The following is a 14511-nucleotide window of genomic DNA, read 5'->3' on the forward strand; positions in this document are numbered from 1 at the left end:
GAATCCCCTTTCCGATTGTTTGGGACATCTGGAAAACAGCTTATTTGGAGAAGACGAGGTGAGCGCTACCACCAGTCTTGTCTCATGCCAACTGTAAAGCATCCTGAAACCATTCATGTGTGAGGTTGCTTCTCAGCCAAGGGAATCGGCTTTCTCACAGTCTTGCCTAAAAACACAGCATGAATAAAGAATGGTACCAAGAGCAACTTCTCCCAACCGTCCAAGAGCAGTTTGGCGATCAGCAATGCCTTTTCTAGCATGATAGAGCACCTTGCCATAAAGCAAAGGTGATAATTAAATGGCTCAGGGAACAAAACATAGAGATTTTGGGTCCATGGCCTGGAAACTCCCCAGATCTTAATCCAATTGAGAACTTGTGGTCAATCATCAAGAGACGGGTGGACAAACAAAACCCAACAAATTCTGACAAAATGCAAGCATTGATTGTGCAAGAATGGACTGCTATCAGTCAGGATTTGGTCCAGAAGTTGATTGAGAGCATGCCAGGGAGAATTGCAGAGGTCCTGAAGAAGAAGAAGCACAGCAAATATTGACTTGCTGCATTAACTCATTCTGTCAATATAAGCTTTTGTTACCCATAATATGATTGCAATTATATTTCTGTATGTGATAAAAACATCTGACAAACACACATAAAAACCAGAGGGCAGCAGATCATGTGAAAATATAATATTTGTTTCATTCTCAAAACTTTTGGCCATGACTGTACACTGCCTTCTAATCGTTGATTTATTTATGTTTAGGGAATAATTATTTTGTAGCTATAATCATAAATTATTAGAATGCTTGTTTCACCCTTTATTAGGAGCGCCCACCTAAACCAGATGTTCCCTGGATCTACGATGTTCTTTGGAATAGTTGTTGTGACCTAGAAGAGATACTTCCATGTTTTAAAGGATTAAAAGTAGATATACTATCAGCTCCGATTGCTATCCATTTAGGTTAGTATTTATGTGTTTTCATTACTTAGTAATAGCCATTGTTATACATCTGTAAGCTGGGAACACAATATAAGATGGGTATGTAAAATTCAATGAAAGAGAGCATTAGAGACCTATCCAAAAGTTACTGTACAACAAAGCAGCTTGTTCTTTATATAGGGTGTTTTATAAAGCATGCTGCCTGTGTGGCTGAATCAGAGCTTTGTGCATCCAGAAAAAGAATAATTATAATTTAATTCAAGACAATAATAGTATTGGTCAGTATTTATACATTTTAATAGGTTTCAGTGTGTGATCCTAAGGTGTCAGCTTATGAGAATGTCACAGCCACTTTCTTCTGCAGATAAGTTGGAGTCCTGGGAGTTGGTCTTTGATGGCCTATTCTAAGCACAATCCTAAAACCCTTTCATATCGATGTATTAAATGTAATAATCCAATTCAATTGCAAGTTTAATTATGGTTTCCACAAGTCTTATCCAATCTTATTTAACGCTTATTCGTTGTATAATTAAAATATGTACAAGTTCCCTGCCTGCTTTCATTGATAAGGAACCATTGTGTACATTGTGTAAAAATCTGTCCTTTTCATGTGATGATAACACAAGTGCACGACTCCTTCCAGGACACAACTCCGATAACTTTATTGTAATGAGGCCAAGCACCTGTGATAGCTGTCTCTCCATAAAAATGATGTCTGTCACTGCCATTTATATGTTCTAAATTAAAGCGACTCTGTACCCACAATCTGACCCCCCAAACCACTTGTACCTTTGGATAGCAACTTTTAATCCAAGATCTGTCCTGAGGTCCGTTCGGCAGGTGATGCAGTTATTGTCCTAAAAAAATACTTTTAAATTTAAAGCCCTGTGCCGAACGGGAGTATCTGTGTCCTAACTTTGCACCACCTCTCCGTCCCTCCTCCCCACACTCTTCATCATTAGGAATGCCACTGAAACATTTTCTACATGCTGAACATTGCACAGGTCCTTAATGAACCAGCCCATGTGCCGGGCTGCCACAGGTGAGGAATAGGAGGCAATGTGCCTGGAGCATTCCTAATGATGAAGAGGGTGGGGAAGAGGGACGGAGGGGTGGTGCAAAGTTAGGGCACAGATACTCCCGTTTGGCATGGGCTTCAAGTTTAAAAGTATTTTTTTTAAAACAATAACTGCATCACCTGCCGAACAGACAGCAGGACAGATCTTGGATTAAAAGCAGTTATCCGAAGGTACAAGTGGTTTGGGGGGGGGGGGGGTCAGATTGTGGGTACAGAGTTGCTTTAAGCAAAAGGGACTCTGGCTTTGGCTATTCTATTCAAGAAATATGCCAGATCTTTCTCTTTCCACAGCATCATTAAAGGGGAACTCCAATTATTATTTTTTCTTTCAAATTAACCGGTGTCAGAAAGTTTAAAAAATTTAAAAATCCCCAGTCTTCTAGTACTTTTCAGCTGCTGTATGTCCTACGGGAAGTGATGTATTCTTCCCAGTCTGACATGGTGCTCTCTGCTGCCACCTCTGTCCAGAGCGAAAAGGTTTTCTATGGGGATTGCTACAGTTCCTGACATGGACAGAAGTGGCAGCAGAGAGCACTGTGTCAGGCTGGAGAGAATACACCATTTCCTGTAGGACATACAGTAGATGATAAGTACTGGAAGATTTAGATTTTTAGATAAAAGTAAATTACAAATCTCTAGAACTTTCTGAAATATATAATATTATTGGAAGCAGGTTTGGAGGGTTGTGCCACAACAGAGACCATAAAGTCTAGCAGCAGACAGCTGGATATGACAGGGCAGCAGACAGTGTCAACATTTATTTTTTCATTTGTTGTATCTCGTGGATAAACTTTTGCTCCCTTTAGATAATATAACCTGCATGTACAATGTAAATAACAGCACATAGACAAGGGGATTTTAATTAGTTTGTCTGGTGGGCTCAAGACCTGTTAGTCTAACCGCATATGGAAGATAACAACTATAATAAGGAAATATAGAAAGTTACTCAATTACAGTTTCTAATAATGAAGGCAAATACGGTTGCTCTCATAGCCACTATGTGTAGTTCATCCCCAGTTGTACTTAATGTACTTGTGTCTCTCTGGAGAGAACAAAAGAGGTGCTTTACTTCCAGTCAGTTTAATTGGATTGTGTACTCTTTTAACGGAAATAAAACTGAAGATAGCATAGCCCAACAGCACAAGTGTCTTGGGAGTAAACATGTTATGATTAAGTATTTTTAGTGTTGGCGATATGTGGAAATCTTTATATCCTCCACAGAACTTTGTAATTGGGTGAGATAACATAATTATTTCTGTCTTCCTTTGGGAGGAAAGAGGCAATTATTTAATCAAGATCAAAGTCAAAAATGTCAACCGCATGTAGCTGAGCCAAGGGATACCAAGTGCTAGATAAAATGCCACCAGACATCTTTTCTCTCTCTCTGCTGACTCCTGTAAATTCTTCAAAGGGGTAATCCGACATCAAGGAAAAAAATACCTGCTACAGAAGCCATTCTTACCTGTCTTCTCCAGTTTGGAAACCACAATTTTTTTTTTTACTTTGGGGTCTCCTGTACTTCCCAATTGAGCAGTTGCTCAAAACTACAATTCCCAGAATGCATTGCTTTCACTCAGCTGTTAATCACAGTCCCCCCATCCTGCCCACTTCCCTCCTACAGCACTCCTGTCAGTTTGCCACTGTTATTTTACTGCCGGCTAGTTCTGTGCAGTGAGATGCAGCACCTTCTGCATTCACTCTGTCTGCCCCTTCTGTATCATCATTCATAATGCTGTAAAGACAACTGATTCATCCTAAATGTCCTAATAAATATATAGGTATCTGTGTATATAGCAGGGAGAGGTTGATGTAGGTTGGGGGGGGGGGGGTCAGTGGGTGGGGTTATAGCTCAAAGACCAGATTCAGCCAAGTCTACTGTGACATTAGAGAATGATGCATTTTCTATGGAGGGAGGGAGGAGCTGTGGAGCTGTAGACAATAAACATTTTGTAGTTCCATTTTAACACATTCAGGACCAAGCCAAAAATGGCCTTAAGAGCCTGTCCCACCTTTTGATAATTCAGATAAGCCTTAGGGCAGAGTTTGACCGGCATCTGTAGTTATGACATTGTTATGACAGTGAGGCTTCCAGTTTTCATAGCTACCATCGGGACTCTGCGATCACTTTGCAGAGCCCTGATGGTGAACAGAGAAAGATTTCTCCTTTTGTTAGCCCCCCTGGGTGCTGCAGACTGACTGCAGCATCTATAGGGTTCACTGCTGGGATCCGAGCCCAGCTTCTCCGTCCATGAGTGGGAACAGACCACAAATTAGATGTAAGCTTTTCCCATACGAATATATATCAATCTGTTCAGCTCCTTCTGCTCAATAGTATGATTCTGATAGCTTTAAAGGGGTATTCCCCCCAAAATTATTTTTGCATTAATACGTTGCCCACCCGTAGCTTTCCATCTTTCCAATATACAGTTATTATGGATTCTGCACAGTTTTGCTGTTATCCAGCTGCATTCACCTCCACAGATTGCAGAGAATCATCAGTCCACACCGACACGCTCCCTGCTCCTGGCCCCCACCCTCCGTGTCGGCATCACGTGTCCTCAGTCCCAGCACAGTGAAGTGACTGAGAACACTGATGCGGTGGCTGCCGTTACAGAGGGAGACAGTGATCAGCGCAGCTGTGACTGCATCCCTCTCTAACAGCAGCCACCCGGTCACCCCCTGTGTCCAGAGCCTCCGGGCGCACCGCCCAGCACTCACCCGCAGCACACAGCCCCCCGCCCCACAACCAACCGCCCCCCATCACCCGTGGCATCCCTCACTCACCCGAGGCATAGCCGCTGCACTCACCGGCGGCACCCCCCCCCCGCAGCAAGCTCCGCCCCCCGCGATCGCCCGCGGCGGGCTCCGCCCTGCGCGATCACCCACGACAAGCACCGCCCCCATCGCCTGCGGCATGCTCCGCCCCCGCGATCGCCCGCGTCACGCTCCGCCCCCCGCGATCGCCCGCGGCATGCTCCGCCCCCCGCGATCACCCACGGCAAGCTCCGCCTCCCCGCGATCGCCCGTGGCAAGCTCCGCTCAGCTCTACTACGCCGTCCCCCCCAACTCAGCTCTGCTACGCCGTCCCACCCAACTCAGCTCTGCTACGCCGTCCCACCCAACTCAGCTCTGCTACACCGCCAACTCAGCTCTGCTTCGCCGTCACCGCCAACTCAGCTCTGCTACGCCGTCACCGCTAACTCAGCTCTGCTACGCCTTCACCGCCAACTCAGCTCTGCTACGCCGTCACCGCCAACTCAGCTCTGCTACGCCGTCACCCCCAACTCAGCTCTGCTACGCCGTCACCCCCAACTCAGCTCTGCTACGCCGTCACCCACAACTCAGCTCTGCTACGCGGTCACCGCCAACTCAGCTCTGCTATGCCGCCACCGCCAACTCAGCTCTGCTACGCCGTCACCGCCAACTCAGCTCTGCTACACCATCCAACCAACTCAGCTCTGCTACACTGTCATCGCCGACTCAGCTTTGCTACACCGTCACCCCCAACTCAGCTCTGCTACACCGTCACTGCCAACTCAGCTCTGCTACACTGTCACCGCCGACTCAGCTTTGCTACACCGTCACCCCCAACTCAGCTCTGCTACGCCGTCACCCCCAACTCAGCTCTGCTACCCCGTCATCCCCAACTCAGCTCTGCTACACCGTCACTGCCAACTCAGCTCTGCTACCCCGTCATCCCCAACTCAGCTCTGCTACCCCGTCATCCCCAACTCAGCTCTGCTACACCGTCACTGCCAACTCAGCTCTGCTACGCTGTCACCGCCAACTCAGCTCTGCTACACCGTCACCCCCAACTCAGCTCTGCTACACCGTCACCCCCAACTCAGCTCTGCTACGCCGTCAACGCCAACTCAGCTCTGCTACGCCGTCACCGCCAACTCAGCTCTGCTACGCCGTCACCCCCAACTCAGCTTTGCTACGCCGTCACCCCCAACTCAGCTCTGCTACGCCGTCACCGCCAACTCAGCTCTGCTACGCCGTCACCGCCAACTCAGCTCTGCTATGCCGTCACCGTCAACTCAGCTCTGCTACGCCGTCACCGCCAACTCAGCTCTGCTACGCCGTCACCGCCAACTCAGCTCTGCTACACTGTCCCCCCAACTCAGCTCTGCTACACTGTCATCGCCGACTCAGCTTTGCTACACCGTCACCCCCAACTCAGCTCTGCTACGCCGTCACCCCCAACTCAGCTCTGCTACACCGTCCCCCCAACTCAGCTCTGCTACACTGTCACCGTTAACTCAGCTCTGCTACAATGTCACCCCCAACTCAGCTCTGCTACCCAGTCATCCCCAACTCAGCTCTGCTACAATGTCACCCCCAACTCAGCTCTGCTACAACGTCACTTCCAACTCAGCTCTGCTACAACGTCACTTCCAACTCAGCTTTGCTACACCGACACCGCCATCTCAGCTCTGCTACACCGTCATCATCTCCTTCATTGTCTCAGCTCTGCTACTTCACCATCATCAGGCATAAGCATTGCATGATGGGAAATGTAGTTTCCTATCTTGGATATAGATTGGCTTTTAGAAAAAGTTGTAACTCAGGAACGGCAGCAGCTAGAAAGATGGGAGACGGCTCAAAATACTCAGGGGGACTTGGTGAGTAAGACCAGCTAGGTTTGGGTGCATTTCATTTTTTTAGCTCTTGGGGGAAGTACCCCTTTAACAAATACCTAAGACAACCATTATGTAAGTATGGCATTTGACAAAACTAACCAGCTTATAGCCAATGTAAAGTTTGGAAAGCCTGTAGCACTTGTACAAATACTGCAGCCTCTTCAAACAGGTGACAAGCTGGGGTGCCAATTTCTCACTAATCTTGATGGGTATCCTGTGGATAGGAGATCAGTTTAAAGCGGTTTAACAGTTTACTTAATATAATGTGAACTTTTCTGCAATATCCTTAAGACACAAATCAATATAATTTCTATAGATATGCTCAGAATTTACGGCAGTTCCATTATTATCACACATATATAGTTTGGACACATTGCTGGTGCGACTGCCTTCAAGAATTTAGTACAGAGGTCGCGCACCATTTGGTACATATGACAACATTTTTTGTGTGTAAATGCTTTATCAATCTCATTTCCAATGTTTTCCAGTAACTCTTGTTAATGTAAGTAATTCTGACATTAGGCTTGGGTTAGTTCACATCCTGGCTTCCTTTACTAGCTATATGTTTATGCCACATATATTAAGATTCTGCCTTTACCTTCATTTTTCTTCTACATTTTGCAGGGGCTCTTGAAGTTCAGATTAACCCTAGTTCTTGGGATGGCTATAATGGAAAGACATCTACTGCTGATAAAACAAATGAGACATGGGATGAAAAGCTTAACTTGTTTCAGAAGTTGATTCTCATTAAAAGCATAATGGAAGAAAAGGTAGGTACCGTATAAGTTGACTGTAATGAGGACTATAGAAAGAACCCCAAAACTGTTCTGTCCTGTATGAGGTCACCATTGGAAATGGAATGGAAGTGGAATGCATGCATATATATTAACTTTCGGAACACATACTGTGTAGGCTGATCACAAAGTTAAGGTTTGCATACTTTCACAGTATATGTATTACCTTGGGGATTTGTGTTGTGCATTCAGCTAAAAGTAGCCATGGTGCATAAAGCTATAAAGGAGTCATCTGGTGAAAGAAATGCTTTCAAAAAGGGGTCTGGTTGGCGTAAAAAGAAAACCTACCTGATAACCTGCCATAGCTGTTTCAAACCTGCCTTTATTCACACTGTTTACTTAAGTTTAAGTTTACTTTACTTTAAGTTGCTGAGCAGGCATTTAAGCCACCCGACCCACTTTAAGAAATGTTTCTTTTGCCAGACAACCCCATGTAATGTTACATGGCTATGGACACCTTTTTTAAAAAAATTTTATTGTTAGTTTGTTTCCTGAATGCAAAATGATACAATTTTCTAAAAAGTCTTCATTAATATTTTTCAACCATTCAGCTTCTACTCAGAGAGAGAGATAAGTTCATTAATCTCATATTTCAAACTAACTTTCATGGGTTTTCTCATTGATACTCCCTTTTGCACCAAGCTCTGAAAGGTTCTCAATTTTTTGATGAAAAGCAAACTTCTTGATAACATTACAAACCGTTGAATCCAGGATTCCAAGGGCTCTGTAGATACATCCTTTAGACTGCCTGAGCTTGGTGATATAAGCATTTCTGGTTTAGTTAGACAGCTCTCTTGTACAAGGAACAGGGAATAAAACTTGCCTTTTTTTTAAAGAGGTTATCCAGGATATAAATAACTTTTCTACCTTCTTAAGGCTATGTTCACACTACGTATATTTCAGTCAGTATTGTGGTCCTCATATTGCAACCAAAACCAGGAGTGGATTAAATACACAGAAAGGCTCTGTTCACACAATGTTGAAATTGAGTGGATGGCCGTCATTTAATGGCAAATATTTGCTGTTATTTTAAAACAACGGCTGTTGTATTGAAATAATGGCCGTTATTTACTGTTACAGAACAGAGCCTTTCTGTGTTTTCAATCCACTCCTGGTTTTGGTTGCAATATGAGGACCACAATACTGTCTGAAATATACGTAGTGTGAACCCAGCCTAAAACAGCACTACACCTGGTTGTGTGCGGTATTACAACTTTAAATATGTTAAAGCGACTCTGTACCCACAATCTGCCCCCACTAACCGCTTGTACTATCAGATAGCTGCTTTTGATCTGTCCTGGGGTCTGTTCGGCAGGTGATTGCAGGTGTGGCCTAGAGTGTCTATGCCCTAGGCTTGTACGATTTCTCCGTCCCTCCTCATCATCATTAGAAATACCCCAGGCAGGATTTTTCCTATTCATCATCTGTCTGAATACTGCACATGGGCCTTAACAATCTAGCACATGTGCACTGTTCTGACAAGTAATGAATAGGAGAAATAGTTATAGGGGTATTCCTTATGATGAGGAGGGCGGGGAGGGGAATGGAGGGTTGTTGCAATCCTAGGGCATGGGTACTCTAGGCCACACCATTTTGACACAGGGCTGCAATCCTGCCTAATGGAGCCCAGGACAGATCTTGGATTAAAAGCAGATATCTAAAGGTACAAGAGGTTTAGGAGGTCAGATTGTGGGTACAAAGTCACTTTAAAGGGCTAAATAAGGTTCAAGCAGGAAGTATTTTTAGATAGAAACTGAACTCGAACAAAGAGGGCATAGTCAGAGGTTAGTTCGGGGAAAGATTAGAAGCAACATGAGAAAATATTACTTTACTGAAAGAGTAGTAGATGCTTGGAACAAACTTTCAGCATTTGTGGTTGGTAAATCTACAGTAACTGAATTTAAACCTGCCTAGGATAAACATATATCTATGTTATTTTTGTGTTTTGTACTTTTCTGTAAGAATCATATGAATTTCTATATACAAACAGTGTATTCCACTCCTTTCCAGTCCAGATAATTGGGGTGTTTTATACCTTTTGCAGAAGCTCCAGAAAAGTGTAATGGGTTTTGTGTAATGACTACAATTCCCAGGAGATCTACACCATTGTGTTACCACCACCATTGTGTCATATCAATGTACTTACTGTTTTCCACATTCATATCATGTAACACAATTTACCAGATTGATTTTCTATCCATGATTGCTAAGTAGTTCACAAAATGATTAACCATTCAATAATTCTATTAATTACATTTTAATTCTAGGTTGTTTTTGCCATTACCGAGTTTGTGATAAACAGTTTGGGGAAGAAATTCATTGAGAACCCTCCAGTGGATCTTGCAACCCTTTACCAAGACATGTCAACCTCTACACCATTAATCTTTATATTAAGCACTGGATCAGACCCAATGGGAGCATTTCAAAGATTTGCTAAAGAGAAAGGATACTTAGAACGGTAAACCAAACCAAAATACCCCTTTAACAATTCCCTATCATGTCTAGGTCCCAGTTTCATCAATGTTTAGTTTTTCATACTTCCTAGGGTGCAGTCAATTTCTCTTGGACAAGGACAGGGGCCAATTGCAGAAAGAATGATAAGAGATGCTATGAAGAGCGGAAACTGGATTTTTCTACAAAATTGTCATCTGGCAGTATCATGGATGTTGCCCATGGAAGAACTTATAAAAAGCTTTACAGAACCAAGTATGTTATATCGTATTCACATCATATTTCTCTTATTTTTTCAGTACCGTTTTATTGCAATGAATAATAGATTAGAGGATACTAGAGATGAGTGAACCTTGAGTACGCGCAGGTTCGTCCGAACCTGAACTCTCAGCTGTTGTTTACCAGTTGGTGAAAAAGTTGGATACAGCCATAGATTATTTCTTATATCATATCATAGGCTGTATCCATGTTTTCCAGGATTCTCTGTATCATACTTGTTCACTCACCATTTATAAAAGATTTGAGTTCGAGTGTTTTCCAGGTTTGTTCATCTCCTTTTCTAGAGGATACCTAAAAATAAAGCACTGCATAGCCTCATTGTCCAGCAGAGATAGAGGCAAAATCATGTAAGATTATAGACTGTGGCCAGAACAGGACAGCATGTAATTAAATGTGACTGGTTAAAGGGGAACTATCAGCAGGTTAGATTCATCTCTCCCATTTCTCCCTAGTCGGCATGGGTACTTAGGTGAAGGGTATATCTGGTACCTTCACCTTCTGTGCCATTTCTGTGCTGTTTGTTCTGAAATCCTTGGTCCGGTAAGGGCAGTAAGAGCACTGGGGACGGGACTGCCCTCTGTGACACAGTTCCACCAGAATCAATGGAGCGCGTCACAGAGGGGAGGGGATATGGTCACAATGGGCCTGCCCCCAGTGCTCCGGGCTGGGCTGGTGCTAAGAAAGAAATCAGTGGTGAGTGCGAGATCCAGTCAGCGTTTAAAAAAAAGGACTGCATCACCAGGATCCCCACCCTGATAGCGAATGGTAAGGTAAAAAAAAAACATGTAACTGATGGTACATTGGCTTTGATTGAGCCCTATTTAGAAAATGTTCATTACAACATAATAAATAGGAAGCAAGAATTTAAAAAATCTTAAAGGGAACCTGTCACCCCCCGTGCCGGGGTGACAGGCTCCCAACCCCCCGTTAGAGCCCCATATACTTACCTAATCCCGCCGGGTCCCGCTTCTGGATCCGGTCGGGTGACGGAGAACTCAGCCGCTGCAGCCCGGTGAGAGATGAGTCCAACGCTCATAGAGAATGAGGGAGCGTTGGACTCTCCTGTCATTCTCTATGGGTGTTGGACTCATCTCTCAGCGCGCGCGCCGGGCTGCAGCGGCTGAGATCTCCGTCACCCGACCACCTCCAGAAGCGGGACCCGGCGGGATTAGGTAAGTATATGGGGCTCTAACGGGGGGTCGGGAGCCTGTCACCCCGGCACGGGGGGTGACAGGTTCCCTTTAAGTTGTACATCATCTTAATACATTTTTCTTAATTTACACCATCTATAAAGGTATGTAAATTGATAGGTACTATGATACTATTAAAAGCTTTCAGAATTGACACATAATAATACAGTCAGTAAATAACAGCATCAGAGAGAATACTAAAAATATAACTCCTATCAGTAACAATTAGTCGTGTGACTTTTCTCACTTCCATTTCACTGGCTCTGTAGCTGTCATTCTGAGATCAGTGACCTGACAAGAAGTTGAGATGTGGGAATATTGAAGTGACTTGCCTGGTTCTGCTTTGCTTGCGGAACTCAATCTAATTTTGTTTCCCTAGAAAAAAGCCAAATGAAAGTCTCTTTGCTCTCATATTGTTCATGTGGGAAATGATATTGACCCTGAACCCTATGGTAAAGATCAGGCGCATCCCCTGTCATTTTCATTTAATTGCAGGAGGGTGGAAAATTGGATCCAGTATGAAGCTCCTTAATTTCTATTTCTAAGAGGCAGATGCTGTTTCATGTAATGATGCAGTTTACTAAATGACTGTGACGAAGAATGTTGTTTCTTTCTTGCTGTGTATTCCAGATGTTTCTATAAATGAAAACTTCAGACTGTTTTTAAGCTCAATGCCAAGCAGAACATTCCCTGTTACTGTTCTCCAGAACTCCGTAAAGGTGAGCCTGCAAAAATGGTGTAGTCAGTCAGCCCTCTCGTTTTAAAAGGTACCTGTCATAGTGTTTACTCATCGGCGTGCATTATGTTTAACATAAAATAAACAAAAAATTTTTGGTGACACTTTGCCTTTAAGAAAATCCATTTTCAAGCACTATAGTAGTGTATTCTGAAATAATCAAGAGACATCTCATATTAGCAGGAGATCCTTAACTCTGGAAGATTTGGCACGTTTCTGTGGTACATCGACAGTTTGTCGATCTAAGTTAATTTTCCCTCTGGTGGAGCTGTAGTTAAATTGAAAAGGTTCCCTTGCAGACAACAGGTTTCTGTCAATGGCCCTGTCAGGATTAAGCTTAAGACTTATCAAAAGTGGATAATCCCTTTGGCTATGTTCACACACCGTTATCCCTTTGGCTATGTTCACACACCATTATCCCTTCAGCTATGTTCACACCCCCTTATCTCTTTGGCCATGTTTACACCCCATTATCCCTTTGGCTATGTTCATACCCTGTTGTCTCTATGGCTATGTTTATACCCCATTATCTCTATGGCTATGTTTACATCCCGTTATACCTTTGGCTATGTTCACACCCCTTTATCTTTATGGCTACATTCACACCCTGTTATCTCTATGGCTACATTCACACCCCATTATCCCTTTGGCTATGTTCACACCCCGTTATCCCTTTGGCTATTTTCACACCCCGTTATCCCTTTGGCTATGTTCACACTCCGTTATCCCTACGATTGTGTTTACTATAAGTAAAGGCCGTCATTTTAACGGTGTTTGAACATATCTGTGGTTTTCAACTGACTGACACTAAAAGCAGTTGGATTGTTCTTGTTGCTTAGTTTTGCAGTTACACAATAGTCTACATTGTGACCAATAACAGGCAAATCAGTTTGCAAACTGCACCAATCTCCATGTTGCTGCGTATATTGTCAATTGTCAATGTTAGACCATGTTCACACATAGTGTTTCAGTCGTTTTTCAACCAAAATCAGGAGTGGAATTGGCAGAGAAAAATCATAATGGAAACTTCTGCACAGTTTCAGTGTTTTCAACCCATTTATGGTTTTGGTTAAAAAAAAGACTATGTTTGAATGTGAACATAGCCTAATAAGGAATTCTTTTCAATGGAAGTTAACTTCCATAACTTTTAGGCTATGTTCACACAATGTCGTTTTCTAGCCAAATTTTTGAGCAACCGTCATTTTGAGGCCAAAATACAGACATAGGCTATGTTCACACAATGTATATTTTATTTTAATTACGACCGTTGTTGCAAATTGCATCGGTCGTGATAATAGAAAATGTACATTGCATTGAAGTCAGAGGAATCCCAGGTGAACATCACTTCATTTTAATTGGAATGCAGGCACATTCGGGTGTGCCGGCACTCCGATTAGCCATAGCACGCAATGTAAAGTACGGCCGACAGCACAGGCTATCTTGTGCGGCAGCAGTTCAATGAATAGCGGCCACACAAAATAGACCTGTCTGTCATTTTTTGCTGCCGCAGAGAACCGTGGCCATACAGTGTCTATACACTACTGCCAGAGTTCCAAAGGCTGCAATGTAATCGGCCACTGTCATTAAACGTTATTACAACGGCCGTTGTTTAATGATAACATGCGTAGTGTGAATGTGGCCTAAGGGTATATTCAAACATGTCAGATTTTTTTGGTAGAAATTTAAGCAAGTGTCCTCATTATCTAAATGGGGCAAAGGAACAACCCTTTTAGATCATACCTATTTAGAAAAACCCTATTCAAATTGATTTTCAATTGCAGAAATTTCTGCAACAAATCTACTGCATGTGAATAAAGCCTAAAAAGCATATTCAATCTGAACTCATCACTGGAACCTGTTTATCAGTGCGACACTCATCTTGTCATACTAAAGCTTTTAAGTCGTGTTTGGTAGGAAAGCATTGTGATCTCAATTTGTTGGGAGCAGAGAAATGCTTTAGCAAGAGTAAATTCTGAAAGGTTTGTCATCTGCATAATGCCGCTGAGTGAGGCTGGAAATGTTATCTGCAGCTCAGCTAAAGAGCCTTTCATCAGCGCAGCCAAAGTCATAATAATCCTTTCCGTTCTGAATGCTCCAGCTTTGGCATGTGATTACATCCTTGTCTTTATAAAAGAGTGTTTTAAAAGCCATTTTCAGTCTGATTACATCTTAGTTCACATTGAAATGTACATGTTAGAATTTCAAGGCAAATCTGATTTGATAAAGACTCCACAATGTGATGTCTGCCATTTATCACATGAACTTATGTGTAAGATCAAAATGAGTAAGTGCAAAGGTCATATTGTTTTACAGCTGACTAAGGAGCATAGATAGAAATGACCTCGTACCCTCAGTTCTCATATGCTCTGTTGCATGCTACAGTCTGTAGCTGACTGCAG

General features: G+C 43.2%; 1 protein-coding gene across 1 annotated transcript in view; it reads left to right on the top strand.

Moving 5' to 3' along the window:
• DNAH6 (dynein axonemal heavy chain 6) overlaps window positions 1–14511 on the top strand; it is a 181683-nt gene that overhangs the window by 145210 nt on the left and 21962 nt on the right. The window contains exons 62-66 of the mRNA XM_069978026.1: window positions 827–962; window positions 7287–7432; window positions 9724–9914; window positions 10002–10162; window positions 12007–12095. Of these exons, the coding sequence (XP_069834127.1) occupies window positions 827–962; window positions 7287–7432; window positions 9724–9914; window positions 10002–10162; window positions 12007–12095 (723 nt within the window). The remainder of the gene's footprint in view (window positions 1–826; window positions 963–7286; window positions 7433–9723; window positions 9915–10001; window positions 10163–12006; window positions 12096–14511) is intronic.

This window comes from Dendropsophus ebraccatus, chromosome 7 (assembly GCF_027789765.1).
Source record: "Dendropsophus ebraccatus isolate aDenEbr1 chromosome 7, aDenEbr1.pat, whole genome shotgun sequence".
NCBI lineage: Eukaryota > Metazoa > Chordata > Amphibia > Anura > Hylidae > Dendropsophus > Dendropsophus ebraccatus.